This window comes from Cebus imitator, unplaced genomic scaffold (assembly GCF_001604975.1).
Source record: "Cebus imitator isolate Cc_AM_T3 unplaced genomic scaffold, Cebus_imitator-1.0 Scaffold38, whole genome shotgun sequence".
NCBI lineage: Eukaryota > Metazoa > Chordata > Mammalia > Primates > Cebidae > Cebus > Cebus imitator.
In genome coordinates this window covers 7,454,899-7,473,424 of record NW_016107353.1, presented here as the reverse complement: position 1 = coordinate 7,473,424, position 18,526 = coordinate 7,454,899, and the positions used below count along the sequence as shown (strand labels likewise).

The 18,526-nt window shown below is 37.2% G+C and overlaps 1 protein-coding gene across 6 annotated transcripts in view; it reads right to left on the bottom strand.

Moving 5' to 3' along the window:
- The window catches only part of SYT14 (synaptotagmin 14), a 185,203-nt gene extending 171,358 nt beyond the window's left edge, over positions 1 to 13,845 (bottom strand). For 5 of the 6 annotated variants that reach the window (XM_017525572.2, XM_017525574.2, XM_017525569.2 and 2 more), the window contains exon 1: positions 13,730 to 13,845. Coding sequence is in view for 2 of the 6 variants with exons in the window: in XM_017525569.2 (XP_017381058.1) it covers positions 13,730 to 13,742 (13 nt within the window). In the remaining 4 variants the exon portion in view is untranslated. Of the gene's footprint in view, positions 1 to 12,907; positions 12,928 to 13,729 lie in introns of all 6 variants that reach the window. The other variant, XM_037737399.1, reaches the window with a different exon arrangement.
- Between the last annotated feature and the right edge of the window lie 4,681 nt (positions 13,846 to 18,526).

Genomic DNA, 18,526 nt, shown 5'->3' with positions numbered 1-18,526 from the left:
TCATTCAAATATGTGATTTTGAATGGCAAGCTTCTGAACAGCAGAAATCATATCACCATTTCCCAAGGATCTCTCCACATCATCTAGAAGGAAACACTGCAAGACAGGACCCACTTTAGTATCTGAGCCTTCACATATACAAATAAGTTATTGAAAGGTCAATGCTCTAAAATTACTATTTATATTTCATCACATATATTCGTATTATATATTCTCCAGCAAGCCACCATTATAAATTTGTTAAACAAATTTAATAGTATGATAAAAACAAATTTAACTTTAAAAATTACTTTGATTATTCTTTTTTGGAAAGTCTTTTGTAATATTTTTTTTAAAAATCTCTACTTATTGAGCCAAAAACCAAAACTACAGAAAGTGCAGAAATATATAAAAACTTCCATGTAATTATCACAAAGTAAGCACCTGAGCTACTACAAACCAAGGCAAGAGCCACAACTTGGCTGGTATCCCAGGAGTCCTTTTACTCATCTTCCTAGGCACTACTTTTGAGTCCCAGAAGTACCTAATCTCCTGAGTGCTATCATTACAGCTTGGTTTTGTCTGCTTATAAAATTTACACAAGTGGAATTGTCAAGTGGGCATTTTTGAGTCCTATTTCTTTCAATATTAGGTTTGTAAGATCAATTTATTTTATTATTTATAGTTGTGACTCATTCCTTTTCATTTCTGTATAGAATATATACATAGTTTCATGCCTACATATGCATAAATTTCAGTTCTACTGTTCGTAAACATTTGGATTGATTTGGGTTTGCTGTGACTAATTCTCCTATGAACTTTTTATATAATACTTATCTCTTTGTTTCCCACATGTGTGCCTTGCCTGCCTTTCTTCTAAATGTATTCCTATGAGAAGAACAGCTGGGTTTATGGGTCAAGTGTATGTTTAACTTTAAAAGATAATGGCAAATGGAATGGATAAAGAAAATATGGTAAATATATACAGTGGAATACTATGCAGTCCAAGAAAAGAAGAAAATTCTGTCATGTGCAACAACAGGGATGAACCCAGAGGACATTATACTAAATGAAATAAGGCAGACACGGAAAGAGAAATACTGCATGATCTCACTTGTATGTGGAATCTACAAGTCAAATTCACAGATGGAGAGTAGAATCATGGTTACTAGAGGTGGGAGGGCAAAAGGGAATCTAGAGAGGCAAGACAGGAAAAGTGGGGATACTGCAAAGGGTACAAAGTTTCAGATAGACAAGAAGTTTTAGAGATCTACTGCATAGCATGATGACTACAGTTATTAATAATGTGTTGTATATTTCAAAATTGCTAAAACAGTAGAGCTTAAGTGTTCTCACCACAAAACAGGTGAAATGACTGATATGTTAACTGGCTTGATTTAATCATTCCACAATGTATACATATATCAAAACATCACACTGTACCCCATAAATACACACTTTGAATATTCTAATTTGAGTAATTTTATTAGTTACTACTTTATAGACATATTTCCTTCACTTAGAAGCATGTCACTACTTTAATGTAAGCTGAAAAATATTCTGTAGTGTTCTGTATGTGTATGACCTTATAATTATGTTGTGAATTACTTTTAAACTTTGCATAACAAAAATATTAAATAATGTAATCACTTTGGTTTATTATAGAAGCTTATTATAAATAGCTCAGTTATAAGAAACAAAAATATCCTACAGCAATAACATAAGAAGTAAAAACTATGATATTCACTAAAAAAAGTAGGTCATCTAAGAAGCAAGTTAAAAAACCTAGAAAATAGTATTTCTATCATCAAAGTAGGTTAGATCTTCACTTGACTTTGTTGTAACAATGGCATTGCTTCTTTATTATTAAAAATACAGAATAATCACTGATCATCAGGAAGATAGGCTTTGCAGGAAGAAACACCTAACTTAAAGCTACGGTTATAAAAGAATTATTCAGCAAAGCCCCAGTGTAAAAAAACAGAGTGTTAATTGGAATATTACCAGTGACCACAGATCACTTGCTGAAAGGTTAGAATGAAATATACCTACAGACTACAGTTCCTTCAAATTGAGGAGATTCTAGTCCAATGACTGGATAGTTACCAAATTATGACAAAAAACTATTTTGAGACATTAGAAAGGTCATGTAATAAAAATAACATAATCATAATATATTAATATATTGAAGCATATGATGTTTTGATAGGTTACTTAGAAATATTTATTCTCTGTACACATTAAGGCATATTCTCTAGAAGTTACACGTGTAACTTAGTTTGAGTTACATCATTAATTCACGTAAAAAGGCTGTACTTTTTAAAGCCTATAATGAGAACTAAACTCTTCCCCATATTTAATATAAATCGATTAGGTTTTACCACACACACCTAATCTTAACTGTAACAGCATTGTTTTACAAGGCTTAATATATACACTAACAATAAAAACTACTATATTCTAAGATATTTCTCAAGACTGCAGAATGACAATGAAAGCTAATTCCCACTTTTAAAAGCATTCAATTTATCTAAATCATATAAAAGAACCTCAGAAATTTTTAGGTTACACAAATAATCGTTACATTTCTAATTTACAGTCAATTAACTGCCACATTTGTCAAAGTACTCACAAAAGTCACACAAGCAAATAAGACTATGCACAAATTTTTTTTGATATTTGTCCCCTAAATTCTAACCAACAAATAAGACTTCACTGATGTACATGTGGGACTCAAAAGCAATCACTATTCTTATGAAAATCAACAGGAATACTAAGGATACATAAATTCCAGACAATAAAATAAAATTCAAGAAAACCCTGCTTTAAAAAATACAAAAGAAGAAATACAAAAAAGTCAAATGAATTTATTACATTATTGGAAACTGAAATTCAGTGTTGCTTTTATCCCTAATCCTTCCTAAGACTGGGAGGAGTGTAAGGAAAAAATATGCATTCTCTACGTAAAATGTAAATTTTTTAATGTATATGTCTGTTTGGAAGTCAAAGGCTTAAATACTTTCTCAGTCAGAGGTATGTTGTACTTTGTACAAATTTTATGTCTTACTTTGCCTTGAAAAGTAAATCTGAAAAGTTTCCAAAAGAAATGTTAAATTTGTAAGCCAGGAGGCAAGAAAGACACTGCAGGCATGCCTTGACTTAGGTGTGGGGTAATCCAAAAAGAGGTGTACTGCTTTTAACAGTGTAATGCACAAGAGGGAATGATTATTTAAAGCAGTTAGCCAGCATCTTTGGAAAGAGACGAATTAATGTTCCACTAAAATAAATAATCGCCCCCAAAATGAACTCCTGCATAAATACAATTTTCCACACGTCAAATTTAATTCAAGAAAATGAAGACTGGGCCACCATATTAGAATGACATAATGTAAGACACTAGAGATCAGAAATACATTTGTCTAGTTCGTTATTGTATAGATTAATGGAGGCCCCAAAAGTTAAAGTTGTTCAAGGTCACTAGTTAATTGTCAGAAAAAAAATAGAACATTATGTTTAATGTATTTTGGAAAGTAAATATTGATTTTTCTTCATTTTTATGAAAAAAATGAAAGTTATGAAACTGTTTTCCAATCCTTTAAGGTAATTTAAATAGAACTGCATTAAAAACTATACTTGGAGATAATACTAGCATTGCACTTGAAATAATCATCTAAGCAATATAGAAAGGAGAAACAGACAGAAAATGATAAGCTTAGTCAAAGTTACCATCTTTTCCCTCAGGCAAACCCATGTAGAAGCATAATGTAAACTGGCATAATCCTCTACAACTGGCATAAGGGGTGTAAGAGAAAATAGATGTTTGTGGGCACACATGTATGCATGATTATGTGCATGTGTGTTTGTATATGAATGTACACATAAGTGTGAGTATGACTGGAAATTGGAATTTTTAAAATAAGAGGATCATTACAACATATGTACTTGCCCACGTTTACAGAAGCAAAATGTGTATTACGTGGCAGCCCCATTAAAATACATCCAGGTACAGGCATACCTCAGAGATATTAATGGGTTTGGCTCCCAACAACTGCAATAAAGTGAATATCACAATGAAGCATGTCACACAAACTTTTTGGTTTCCCAGTGCATACAAAAGTTACATTTACACTAGACTGTAGTCTATTAAGTATGCAATATCATTGTGTCTTAAAAAAGTGTTATGCATCTTAACTTAAAAATAATTTATTACTAAAAAAAATTAATGATTGTCTGAGCCTTCAGCAAGTCCTATCTTTTTGCTGGTGAAGGGTCTCGCCTTGATGTTGATGGCTGTGGACCAATCAGGCTGGTGGTTGGTGAAGGTTGGGGTGACTATGGCAATTTCTTAAAATAAGACAATGATGATTTACTACATCAATGGATTCTTCCTTTTATGGAAGATTTCCCTGTAGCATGCAATGCTGCTTCACAACATTTTACCCACAGCAGAACTTTAAAAATTGGAGTCAATCCTCTCAAACCCTACTGCTTCTTTATCAACTAAGTGTATATAATGCTCTAAACCCCTTATCATTTCAACAATGTTCACAGCATCTTCACCAGTAGATTTCATCTCAAGAAACCACTTTGCTCATCCATAAAAAGCAACTCCTCATCTGTTCAAGTTTTATCATGAGATTGCAGCAATTCAGTCACATATTCAGGCTCCACTTCTAATTCTAGTTCTCTTACTAGCTCCACCTCATCTTTAGTGGCTTCCACCACTTAAGTCTTGAGCCTCTCAAAGTCATCCATGATAGTTGGAATCAACTTCTTCCAAACTCCTATTAATGTTAATATTTTGGCCTTCTCTAATGAATCACAGATGTTCTTAATGGTATCTAGAATGATTAATCCTTTCCAGAAAGTTTTCAATTTCCTTTGCCAGGTCCATCAAAGGAATCGCTATCTATGGTAGCTATAGCCTTATACAACATATTTCCTAAATAATAAAACTTGAAAGTTTTAATTAATCCTTGATCCATCAGCTGCAGAATGGATGTTGTATTAGCAGGCATGAAAACAACATTCATCTGCTTGTACGTCTCCATCAATGCTCTTGGGTGAGCAGACGCATTGTCAATGACCAGTAACATTTTTAAAGGAATCTTTTTTCTGAGCAGTAAGATTCAGCAGTGGGCTCAAAATATTCAATAAATCACGCTGTAAACAGCTGTTCTGTCATCCAGTCTTTGTTGTTCCACTGATAGAGTATATACAGAGTACATTTAGCATCTTTCTTAAGATCTCTTAAGATTTTCAGAATGGTCAATGAGTGCCCATTGACCATTAAAGTCACCAGGTGGCTTCCACTTAAAGTCACCAGGTGCATCAGCCCCTAACAAGAGTCAGCCTGTCCTTTGAAGCTTTGAAGCCAGGCATTGACTTCTCCTCTCTAGCTAAGAAACTCTTAGATGGCATCCTCTTCTAATAGAAGGCTATTTCACCTACAATGAAAATCTGTTGTTTAGTATAGCCACCTTCATCAATGATCTCAGCTAGATCTTATGGATAACCTGCTGCAGCTTCTCCATCAGCACTTGCTGCCTCACCTCACACTTTTATGTTATGAAGATAGTTTCCTTCTAAACCTTATGAACCAACCTCTGCAGGCTTCCAACTTTTCTTCTGCAGCTTCTTCACTTCTCTCAGCCTTCACAGAATTGAAGAGAGTGAGGGCCTTGCTCTGGATTAGGCTCTGGCTTTGGGAATGTTGTGGCTGGTTATATCTCCTATCCAGACCATTCAAATTTCTCCATATCAGCAATAAGGCTGTTATGCCTTCCTGTCACTCATGTGCTCACTAGAGCAGGTAGCACTGTTAATTGCCTTCAATAACTTTTCCTTTGCATTCACAACTTCACCTACCAGCACAAAACACCTAATTTTTAGCCAGTCTCAGCTTCTGACATGCCTTCCTCACTAGGATTAATCATTTCTAGCTTTTGATTTAAAGTGACAGACATGTGACTCTTCCTTTCAATGAACATTTGTAGGGCTATTAATTATTGTGCCTCAGAGAACAGAGAAGCCTGAGGAAAGGAAGAGACTGAGGGAATGACTGGCTGGTGGAACAATCAGAACACACACAACAGTTATCAACTAAGTTTGCCATCTTATACTGGCATGGCTCATAGTGCCCAAAACAATTACAAGAGTAACATCAAAGATCACTGATCACAGATCACCATAACAAATATAGTAACAATGAAAAAGTTTCAAAGATTACAAGAATTACCAATATGTGACACAGAGACACAAGGTGAGCACATGCTGTTAAAAAACTGTGCCAATAGATTCATTCAACACAGAGTTGCCACAAACCTTCAAACTGTAAAAAATGCAAATTTGTGAATTTACAATAAAATGAAGCACAATGAGGTTTGCCTGTACACAAAAATGGAATTAAACCCAAAAATTTAGTTCCTTTAAAACGGATCTAAAAGTTATTTTCAAATTCAACTGTATTTTGTCTACCATGTTTATTCTGACCATTAGCCTAAATCACAATTTACAGGTTCTATGTATTTTTTTCTTGGTCAAACACTGAAAGTCTACTTTAGAAATGTCTTAAATTCCATCTCATCTAAAGATTCTTCTCCAGCATATGCATTAGTCAGAGCCTTTAAATGATCACCTAACTTACATTTGTAAACTCTGTTATAGCTAATTATTATGCAGACACCTATGCTGTAGATCATAAGCATGAAATTATTAATGCTACCAACTCCCCCCCACCAACCAACGTAATCCACTTAGACCACAGTAACTAACCTCTAAACATCTTTTAGTTTTGTCCTTAATTAGATCATTCAAGGAATAATACCAATTTTGGTCACCAGTTTAAAACACAGTGTTGCATAAAGATCATTGCTTCTGAATTGGGTCAGACCTCAATTTTAAAGTTGGCAACACCTAGTACTGTCTTTGTAAACCTTGTGCTTGTCACTTAATCTTTGGAGTAAGTAAAAATAATAGCTAAAGTAATTTATAAAATGGTAATAATAACCTCAGGACAGAAAATAGTTTTCATCTTGTATACCAATTCTGATGGACTGGTAGTAGCTGCTGGAGTGAGGGTGGAGGGTAGTGTTGCCAAGGATTCTGAGACCAAGTCCACAACTGGCAGGAAAAAAGATGTCTTAATAAAACAGGTGTCTACTGCAGACAAGAGAAGGAGGAGTGGTGCCATTCATGACAAAAACTGAAGGTATGTTGCCCGGCCCATGGCAAACACCCAAAAAATGTTAATTTCCTTTGCAGTCTTCACCAGTAGAATATAAAATTCAAAGAAAACTTACAGTTCAGGCTCTGGAGATGGTTTCTTCTCTTTTACAGTTATCACTGAATTTCAAACATTCTGCCATGTAAATACTCCAAAATAAATGTTAACTTTCTCATGCTTCTTAACCTGTCCTCCTTTTTGAATTTTTTCTTAAAACAAAAAACAAAACAAAAAAAAGCCTTGCTCTGGGAGTTATCCTCCCAAATTGGAATTCCTTTACTTTCTGCTGTTGTGATGCAATTACTGTAAAGTTAAAATAGTCTGTATAAGTCAAATCCTTTCTATACTTTTATAAACTCATTTTATCTATGATATTTTTATTAAATAGCAGCCTACACTTTGAGACACATACCACCCCTCCAGCATCACATAATATAAACTAGGTCTCGAATAAACAATATCTTAGAGCACTTTATAATTTACAAAGCATGCTAACTATGGTATCTCATTTGATCCATATAAGTTCCTATGAATTTATTCAACAGTCTTTTCTAAGAGGTACAAATTTTATCTTACAAAATTAAATTTACTGTTCACAAATCAATCCATTTTTCCAACTTTATGCTACTTTTTAATTCAATTCGTTTAGCCAATTATGTTTTTGACTGCTAGATGCTCATTAACCAAACACAATAAAACCTTAAGTATGTGCTCACAAAAAAAGGTGTTCTACTTAAGTGAATTTTCTACTTAACGGAGAATAAAACAAAACCTTTCTGACTTCTGCACCAGATCATGTTTTAAAGCTACTAATATGCATTACTGCATTAAGTTCAGAATACCAAAGATAATTTAATATTCATTAAAACTTCTCTTAATGGCTCAAAATATTACCTTGAATACCAATTCTAATACGGTCCTAAAATATGACAATAAGAAATTGTTCTGAACACATGTGTGGCTCTTAAAAATTTGTTCGTAAAATCCTAATAACAGCTTCCTGAGTTATCACTATTTTCTCCTAAAAAAGGGTAAATCAAGGGTTCAAATTTAATATAATCATTTTACCCAAAAGCTTGAAATGTTTTATTTGTAGTAGTTTGTTCAGTCTTACATTATTCACATATAGGCACTTTCATATTAGGTGGTAATCGACTAGGATTCAGGGGAAAAAATAAAAGAATAAAGTCAGCTAAACAGAAATAAAATTCATGAAAAAATCTATTATGTTACCATACATATACGCTGTATGAACATAATGTTTTCAAAGAAACTGATAATGCAAACAGTATTACTCAACAAATAACAAATTGTATAAATTAAGGCAGTATATGGTTCTCTCTGCTTTCCCCATTGGCATGCACTGCTGCATTCTCTTTTTTTTGAGACGGTGTCTTGCTGTCACCCAGGCTGGAGTGCAGTAGTGCAATCTTGGCTCACTGCAACCTTCGCTTCCCAGGTTCAGGTGATTCTCCTGCCTCAGTCTCCCCAATAGCTGGGACTACAGGCATGTGTCGCCATGCCCAGCTAATATCTGTATTTTTAGTAGACACAAGGTTTCACCATGTTGGCCAGGCTGGTCTCAAACTCCTGACCTCAAGTGATCCACCCACCTCGGCCTCCCAAAGTGCACTGCTGCATTCTAATACAACCTTAAAACAACAAAAAATAAAATATAATTATGTCTCTAATGTTCCCTGAGTGTTTCTAATTTTGTTTAGTGAGTTAGAAAAGGAACCTTGAATAAACTATAAATTACTCAAAAGTAAATCTACTGGATTTTTTAACTAAATATTTCAAATGGCTTTTGAAAGTCTAAATTTTGCCTTAGAAATCTTAGAGCCAAAAGAAACCTTAAAGAACATCTCAAAAAAAAAAAAAAGAACATCTCAGAATTCTTCTCATTATTTTTAAAATATATGTATGTAGCAAATTATAAGGTACATTAAAAAAAAGTAAATGCACTATATACACACACATACATATACACACACAGATTCTACCTAGTCTAACCTTACTCTACATTTTTTTAAAATGTTACTCAGAGAAGTTAAGTAGTTAAAGTTAATATAGTAACGTAACAAGTGTTTATTTTTTACTTTGGCAAAGAAGTTTGCAGAGTCTTCTAATATTCTAATGGAAGAGACAGAAAAATGTGGACTGAATGAAGGAAGGGCAAGAGTTAGATCATTAAGGGCCCACTTTATCTTGGGGTTTTAAGAAATTCAGATTTGCATTTTATAATACAAAGACAACTAACACTACTTTGGAAAATAAATTGGAAGGAAACTTAACACTGGAAAATAAGAGCACTAGGAAACTAATGCAAGTCTCTTAATGAGTGAAAAGGGCATAAAGTGAAGACACCAAGCAGCACAAACTGATTTGAGTTGTAGACTTGGTAAGACAGTGTTCAAACAGGATGTGGGAGGTGAACTGTGAGACAAGGTAGGTGTTCAGGTTTTTAACTCAGATACCTGGTTAATTAAAAATGCCACTTAGATGGTAAATCTGCACAGAGCAGGGGGTAAATTTGCATGGAGGTTGGATCTGGTGACTGTGATGACAACTTTGGGACATTCTGAATATCCTTTGCTAAACATTTTGGATTGCTGAGGACACTCATGTGAAGCTATCTGGCCACTATTTGGAAATACAAGTCAGGAAAATTCTGTGTTAGAAATATGCTTCTTGGCAGTGGCATAATCTATGATAACAATGTACAGAATTCCACAAAACAACCCAAGGAACTTGGCTTGAGTTCACACAAAATACAGCTGCCTCGCCATATCCACAGGTTCAGCATCTATGGATTTAACTAACTGTGCATGGAAAATGTAGTTAGGCCTACAGTGATTCTATGTGTACTCAATACACACAGACTTTTTTCCTTGTCATTATTCCCCAAAGAACTATTTACAAAGCATTTATATTGTACTAGGTATTACAAGTAGACTGGAGATGATTTAAAGTATATGGGAGGGTATGTACAAGTTATATGCAAATATTATGCCATATGATATAAAGAACTTGAGCATCCTCAAATTTTGGTATCTGCAGGGGACCTGGAACCAATCTCCCCCATGGTTACCAAGGGAGAACTGTATTCAGGCACTATACAAAATCTAAGGAGACAAAAGCGAATAAGACATTAACCTCTAGAAATTTACAGACAGGAAAAACAAATTTGTAAATAAGTGATTACAAAATTGTTCAATGTGTGCAATTATGGCAGTGTGTATAAAGCAGACAATGGCAACGGGGTTAAGAATGGAAGCCACTAGAACATTAGGTCAGGTAGATGAAGACTGAGAGGAGGAAATTTCAAATACAACAAAAAGAGTCAATACTATCAGATTGACAGAGATCAACACTAGAAGAATTAATATGCTGGATAACAATAACATCGCCTCATAGGCTAGGGTACAACAATGATTCCAAACCTGGGATTGCCAGACCACTAGGCCAAGAGTGAGGATGTGTAACTACTTTCAATATTTCAAAATGCCTTTTAAAAATTGCACCTTTATGCCTAACTTCTTTACTTCTGACGGGAATTATGTTAGCTCAATATGGTAACTGTATTATCTTATATTTGTCTTTTTTTTTTTTTAGTAGTAGTTACTCATCTGACTATAGAAGGAGGAAATGAATAATTACTTAGTAGAAAAAAAAATCTTGTGTTGTAAAATAGGAGGTTTACACAGAGAAGGAAATAAAAACAATCCTTAGTACTTAAAAGTCTAGACTCAAAGGCTAAAACATCGAGCCATAGCGAATCAGAATACACTTAACAGATAAAAAAGACCTGTTCAGTTCAAAACGTTGGTAAGCTAAGCAAGGGACTGCAGGAACATGCCTTGAGAGTAGTCTAGCTAAAAGAGACTGTGGTTTTAGTTGATTACAGCCTTGCTCTGAGCCAACATGAAGCTCCAAAAAAGCTATTCTAATATTAAGCTATATTAATAGGATTACACACAAGTGGAAGGAATGGTATAACAATTTTAATGTATGCTATTCAATAGTATAACTGGAATGAAATGACCCACTACTACACTCCAAATTTTAAAACAAACAACTACAGATCCTCCAAAGGAGGGAAGTGGATATTTTATCTAGAAAACACTCTAGAGCTGTCTTTGAATGGCAGAAGGGATATCATAAATGGAGAGAATAGTGGGATTTTAAATTATTGCTACAGAAAGAAAAACTAGGATGGGTAGACAGACGTTACTGAATGGCAGATATTCGGCCAAATACAAAAATGTTATGAATATGAGAATTACTGCCTAAAAAACAGTGTTAGACTCATCATGATTTAATGTTTTTATACAAAGGAAAGATGATCCATCTCTTAGCATTCACACTACATTGTAATTGCATGCTTAAAATTACCTGTCTCTCCCAATAAAACATGAACTCTTTGAGGGAAGGATTAAAGTCTTATTCATCTTTTTGGCCCCATGGAATCTAGCAATGAACATTGTATATGGCTACTGTACCAAAAAAAAAAAAAAAAGGTCTATCAAATTAACAGGTGAATGAAGAAACTGGATGTTTTAAGAAACACTTCACTGAAAAGATGAGATGCCCTTTTGGGCTCCTAAATTTCTAAGATGTCCTTAGTACAGAGTCTCATGCAGAACTCATTTTACTCTTAACACAGCCTGGGAAGGGTATGCATAATGAATCTACTTTACTATGTGATAAGGAGCACAGTTAGGCTAATTTGAACTGCCATATTTATCCGAAGTGCTAATATTAATTATAGTTTCTTTGCCAAACTAGAAAAGATATACTTCCTAATCTTTGTATTATGAAACCTCAGGCAAATGCTTCGGTATGAAAATATGAGAGTACATCAAACACAGAAGAATCTCTAGAATGTCAGGATTTTAAAAAATCTTACTCTTTAAACATGTAAGTAGTAGGCAGAGCAAAATGCCACCAGGTGACATGGAAAAGGAATCAGTAACATTTAACTGCCAGAAGAAAGAAAGGAAGAACTAAGAAAAAAAACCTGAAAAGATTTTAAGAAATTACAAGTTATGGCATCATATCTGAATGGTATCTGACGGATTTTCCTCATGTTCTGCCTAAACCTTTCTACCTTCGCGGCTTCACAAGAAACTCTACCACAAACTAGTTGGGAAAATAAAGTACACAATGTAAATCAGTGGATTTGGTTTCTTGATTTTCAACGTTTGGTAAAAGGATAGTAAGGGAAACAAACATTCAAAGTACTGCTCCAGATAACAGGAATACCACAGATTATTCCCTACCATTTTAACTAAAGTAGACAACTGAAACTGTATGACTGTGTGTCTTGCATATAACAGGTACTCACTCTCTTAAATAAAAAAAACATAAACACACAGCTAACTCTATTTTGGAGTCCACAGGATCTGACAAAAAGAAGTCCCCAGAGATGCATGCTACCAGTGATTGGTCACCTAGAAGGGAATGCTTTAAAAAGTTTTATTTAAGAACACACATTCAATTTAGAGAAATAACGATAAAAGGTACTTTGCATAGGTGTACAGATGAATATGGATACACAGGAAAAATGTACAAATAACTTTCACTGCTTGAGTCAATCTAAAAGACGAGGGCTGGAAGATGTAATCTTTCACATAAATAACCTAGACGTGTGAAATTAATTTTCACAATATCTTCCTTAAAAACAAGGCAAAATATAGATACTTGGTCCCAGTTACATGTTTCTGGAACAAGAGAAAAATACACTTTAGTGTCAACGACCTTATCTAGGAACTTAATTTTTATTAAGCTGCTTTTTGAAATATGAACATTGTTGGCACTATAACACTTCACAGAATGATATTTGCAGGATTCTAAGAATGTGTGCTTGTTGTAAAAACGTATTTACTTTTTTTCATGGAAAAAAACAGTTTTGAGTGTGTGTGGGGGGAACAAAACCACTTGAGGAGGACATTAACCTAACCCCAATTTCCTGGACCCGTACAACAGCAAACAGAAGGGGAACAGAGTGCAACCCAGCCCAAGTGGGGACAGGGAAGGATTCGGAAGGGGACAAAAAACTGGACTCTCAGTTTGGCAGGAAGGCGGGTATTGCGGAAGGACGGTTTGCCGCGGCGGGGTGCAAGAGAAGAGGGTGCAGCCGGAGCCCCCGTGGCCATTCGCTCTTCCCAGCCCGTCCCGCGGGGTCTGCAGGGCCGCAGCCCGAGCCCCACTCCACGCCGCCGGCAGGAGGCGGCGGCCCGGGAGCTGTACCTGCCCGCCAGCCTGCTCTGCCCCGCGTGCGGCCGCCGAGAGGCCGGTGACACCGCGAAGGCCGGGGCGAGCGAGCCAGTCGAGCCCCGCGTCCCCGCGGCGCCGCTCCGCCCACCTGCCTCCCGAGACGCTACCTGGACCCCCGCGCGTCCTCAGCCCGCTCCAACCCTCAGGAGGCGGCTCAGTGAGCGCCTCGGCCTGCCGGCGCGCCTCCGAACCCCCCGCCAGCTGGGCGGTCCCCATCCTCGCTCCCCGCCGTCAGCCTCCACTTACCTTCAATCGCCATGATGTGCTTGCCATGGACCGCACCAAGTGGATGGCGGGGGCACCGGGCTCGAGGGCGGGCGTAGGACGTGCCGAGGCCGCCAGCGAGAGGGGCGGGGCCCGGCCCGGAGTCGCCCGGCTGCGCGGCCGCGAGGGGCGCCGCGGGCGGGGCGAGGGAGGGGCCCCGAGCGCCGCGAGTGCGGGCAGCGGAAGAAATGGAACCTTCCCAGGGCCGCCGCCGCCGCCGCCGGGGCACGTGACACCGCCCCACCCCCACCCCACCCCACCCCGCCGCCCCCACCGCGCCTCGCGCCGGGATTCTAAACAGGTGCCCGGCCCGGAGAGCCTTAGGCCGGTGCCCGAGACCTGCCCGAGGCGCGCCGAGCTCGTGTGGGGGCCCGGGCCCAAGCTTCCTGACGCCAGGCGCCCACCGGTCCGGTACTTGCAGTAAACGGAATCGAGGAAGGAGGCGAGTGGCAAATGATGTGGTCAGGACCATGGACAGGTCTCCGTGGTTGAAAAGGATTCCCACCCCACTGACTCTCATTTGCTATTTAGGAAGGTCTGTTTAGGTTTGGTTTTGTTTTATTTTGTTTTGTTTTGCCCGAATCAGCCACATGCCGTCTCACATCTCCGCTGTGAAGTGGAGAGACAGCCAGTTGGCAAAAAGCAAAGAGGAGAGAGGAATCCTGAGCACAGCAGTGGTCTCTCTTTTTCACACACACACATATACACACATACACGCACAAACACAAAAACACACCTGCACGCGCTTGCTTCACCCCATAGTCTGGCTCTTGATAAGCCTTGCTGCCACCCAGAGCTTGGTTTACCTCTTGGAAGTAAGACTTGGAATTTGTCTACAATTGCAAACGCACATTTGTAGGGGTAAGACAGACATTTTGACAAAGGACCTGGAAAGCATGTCACATGCAGGTTTTTTTAATTTGCAAACCTGTGAGCATTGTGAACAGTCCGAGGTCAACCCTGATCACAACAATTGGCCGCTTCGTTTTTACTTAAGGTACTTGAACCGCTCAACCATTTACCCAACTCTCAACTTCACTTCGTAATTTGAAGACCTGGACAATCAACCGCATAAACAACATTGAGAAACAGGGAGTTTAGTGATTTTCCCTCGTAGAGGAAATGCTAATTCCTGGAGCAAAATAGCTATATTAGGGACTGACACAGAGAAGAAAATATTTACACGTATGTAAGTGAGTTTGGACTGTAAATCTAGAGCAGAAACTGTCTTCCATTGCTTTTATATAACCTCTCCCTCAGTCGCAGTTTATGCTCAACAGACATTCATCCTTTACCATTTTCATTAGTTCAATGAATATCTGTGGAGCCGCCACTGTGCTGGAAACTGGCTACAAGCAAGAATTATTATTGAAGGATCAAATAAAATACTGTTCTACTCAGAAAACATCAAAATGCCAATACTTTAGGAAAGCTCCATGAGAGTTTATGATAGACATCCATAGGATTCAGGTAAAATGTTTAGTTAGTGACATTTTCCCCAGGCAGCTTCTCTTAAAACAGTCTTGAACTCCAAGACATTGATCTGAACTTGACGCCACAGTTCTGAGTTTGTGGTTTCTGGCTAGCTGTGAGTAATCCAATTGTTCAAACTTTTAAAGAATTTCATATTGAAAGCCCGAAAATTTTAATCATCCTTTCCTCACCAATTACACAGCTACTAAGTAAATGACCAGATTATGTGAGTTTCCATAACCCAGATTAACGTCACTATTATTTGCTCGGGAGACTTACTTGTGTGTGTATGTGTGATGAACTTGAGTTTCAAACTTGCTGAGTACAGGAGTTTAGGCCAAGGCCACTGGGTATTGATGGCATTTCCCTCTGGATTAGAATGCAGAATTCTCCCTACCAACATTGCCTTTAAAAAAAAACAAAACAAAAAAAAGCTATGTTTCCAAATGCTAGCATTTCATATAGATTCTGGGTTTGCTTAGAAGCCACTTGGAGTCAGATTTTTAATTTTGTTTCTTACATATTCATATTTCTAAAGTATGTTATGGGTTTGATACTTTTAATTTTAGGGAGTGTCAATTATTTGTAATTTAAATGTTTTACATTTTATCAATTACACATCCTGCCTAATGACAAAATTTGTTTCTAATTTTGATTTTACACATCCAAAACTATCTTCAGTCTGTATACCTTTATGTACTAGGGAATGCTCAAGAGATTCTTCATTTTCATTTTTCATTCTTCTTCATAAAAAAGTATTTGCAAAACAGTTTCCAAACATATAATTCAAGCAATTGCCATCATGTATTGTGGAAATAGGAGTTCAGATAGGAAAAGTAGAATAAAAGAAGTCAAGCTGGGCATGGTGGCTCATGCCTATAATCCCAGCACTCTGGGAGGCTGAGGCAGGCTTGAGCCCAGGAGTTCAAGACCAGCCTGGGCAACATGGTGAAACCCCATCTCTACTAAAAAGACAAAAAATTATCCAGGTATGGTGGCACATGCCTATAGTCCCAGCTACTCAGGAGACTGAGGTGGCAGAATCACCTGAGTGGGAAGTCAAGGCTGCAGTGAACAGTGATCACACTAGTGCACTCCAGCTTGGGCGACAGGAGCTAGTCAAACTAATTTCCTGTCTTACAATTATGAAATGGAAATGTTTTTGGTATTTTGGATTTCAAATTTAGTTTTTCATAGAGGTGTTATTTTGAATGATAGTTTTATTTCCAGGACCACAAAGCTGATTACCTAGTGATGTGGCTGAAACATCAGTGGAAAATTGAGCATGGAAGGTGAATCATGTGGGAAGAACAACTCAAAAGGGAAGAGTAATTTCACCTACATTAGTTAAGTAGCTGTCATGTACCACACAAAATAACTAGCCACTATTGATAGCAATATCATCTTGATGGGGAAGTATGTTCCTAGTTACAAAATTCCCAATATACTTTTAAGAAACAACTCATGTTTAAAATTGGACCTTTCCTTTATTTAATTTAAGCTGTTCAATTGAAAAAGACTAAACCACTAAAAGAATGAAAAAAAATACTACTTAGCAATTATATAGTTGCATAAGAAGAGGAGATTTAACAAGTATCTACACAAATATATATATATATATATATATATAGGAAAAAAATATATATATATATTTTGAAAATTTAGTCAATATTATGTTATTCAGGGATTTTGAATATTTGAGTAAGGGAGACTTTTTTTTTCAGACAGGGTCTCACTCAACATCCAGCCTGGAGTGCAGTGGTGTGAACATGATTCACTGCAACCTCAACCTCCTAAGCTCAAGCTATCCTTCTGCCTCAAGCATCCTGTGGAGCCGGGACCAGAGGTATGCACCACCACATCTGGCTTTTTTTATTTTTATTTTTTGTAGAGGTAAGTTCTCATTTTGTTACCCAGGTTGGTCTCAAATTTCTGGGCTCAAGAGGTCCTCCCGCCTCAGCCTCCCTCATGCTGGAATTACAGGCATGAGCCACTGCGCCCAAACTGAGGCAGTGCACCCAGCCAACACTTTTAAACTTTAAGCTTTATTACCAGTTGTAATTATCTGAAAAGAGATGGCTGGATTATACAAATCTGGTGAAAAACCAAGTTAAAACCATTAATATTTCATTTTTTTATGAATCATAGTACCATGAAAAATTATACTATGTTATTGTGATATTTTGTCTTTTTTTCTAGCACTCATGAGGTTAAACAAAATATGGCCAATTATCTTTATAAAATAATCTTGTCTTTTTGCAATTATAAATTAGTTTATGTTTAAAGTAAATATAATTATCAGAGCTTCATTGATGTATGTAATTGACTTACTTTGTTTATATTTGTTACATTACAAATTTGAATTATACTTGCCTCTCTAAATCCATACATTCCAACAAGCTGCTCTGTCTTCAAATAATTGTACATTAGTTAATACTTTTTTGGATTGCAAATGAGAGCAACTCAATTTGAATTAGCTTAAGGAAAATGGAAAGTTAATTATAAAGATATAAGTACAGAAATGAACCCTGGCCTCAGGATCAGCTAGACTTGGAAACCCCAATGCTATCACCATACTTTCTACTTCCTATCTTGACTTCTGTTCATGTTAGCTTGATTTTGCTTGCTCACCACAGGCTTTGTCCCTATGGCAGGAAACATGACCCTTGAGAGCTATCGAGCTTTATAGCTCACAGTTTCTTCCAGGTTCATATAAAGTCCCCACCAGGTGGAGTATCATTGGCTCAACTTAAATGAAATACTCTATTTCATGCCAATCAGGAGGCCAAGTACAAAAATTAGCCCTAGCCTGAGTCAAGTGCATGCCCCTGAACAAAACTTCTGTGGCCAGAATGGTAGGGTCATGAAAGAATACAGCAGACCCTATGAGACGCATATGGATGAACTGGGGAAGAAGGAAGATAGCTCCCAGGAGGGGGTTGTTGGACAGAAAGAACTTAATTTCTGCCTAGTGTTCCATTATTGGAACACTAAGCATGTGGAAGCTATTTACATCCTACTGCTCAAGGTCATCGCCAAGGTCTGATCGCAAAAATTCAAAAAATTGCAACCTCAGACATAAATGGGTTAAGTAGTAACACAAAGATACTGTGCTTTCTAGACATCCATCTCATGTCTACCTTCTAACTCTTTTGCAAGCTCTTGCCTCTCATCATACTTCCCTGAAGTTCCCTTAGAGCAGAGCTATCCAAAAGAATTGTCTGCAACAATTAAAACACTGTATATTTGTGCCGTCCAATACAGTGGCCCATAGCCACCTGTGACTACTGAGCACTTGAAATGTAG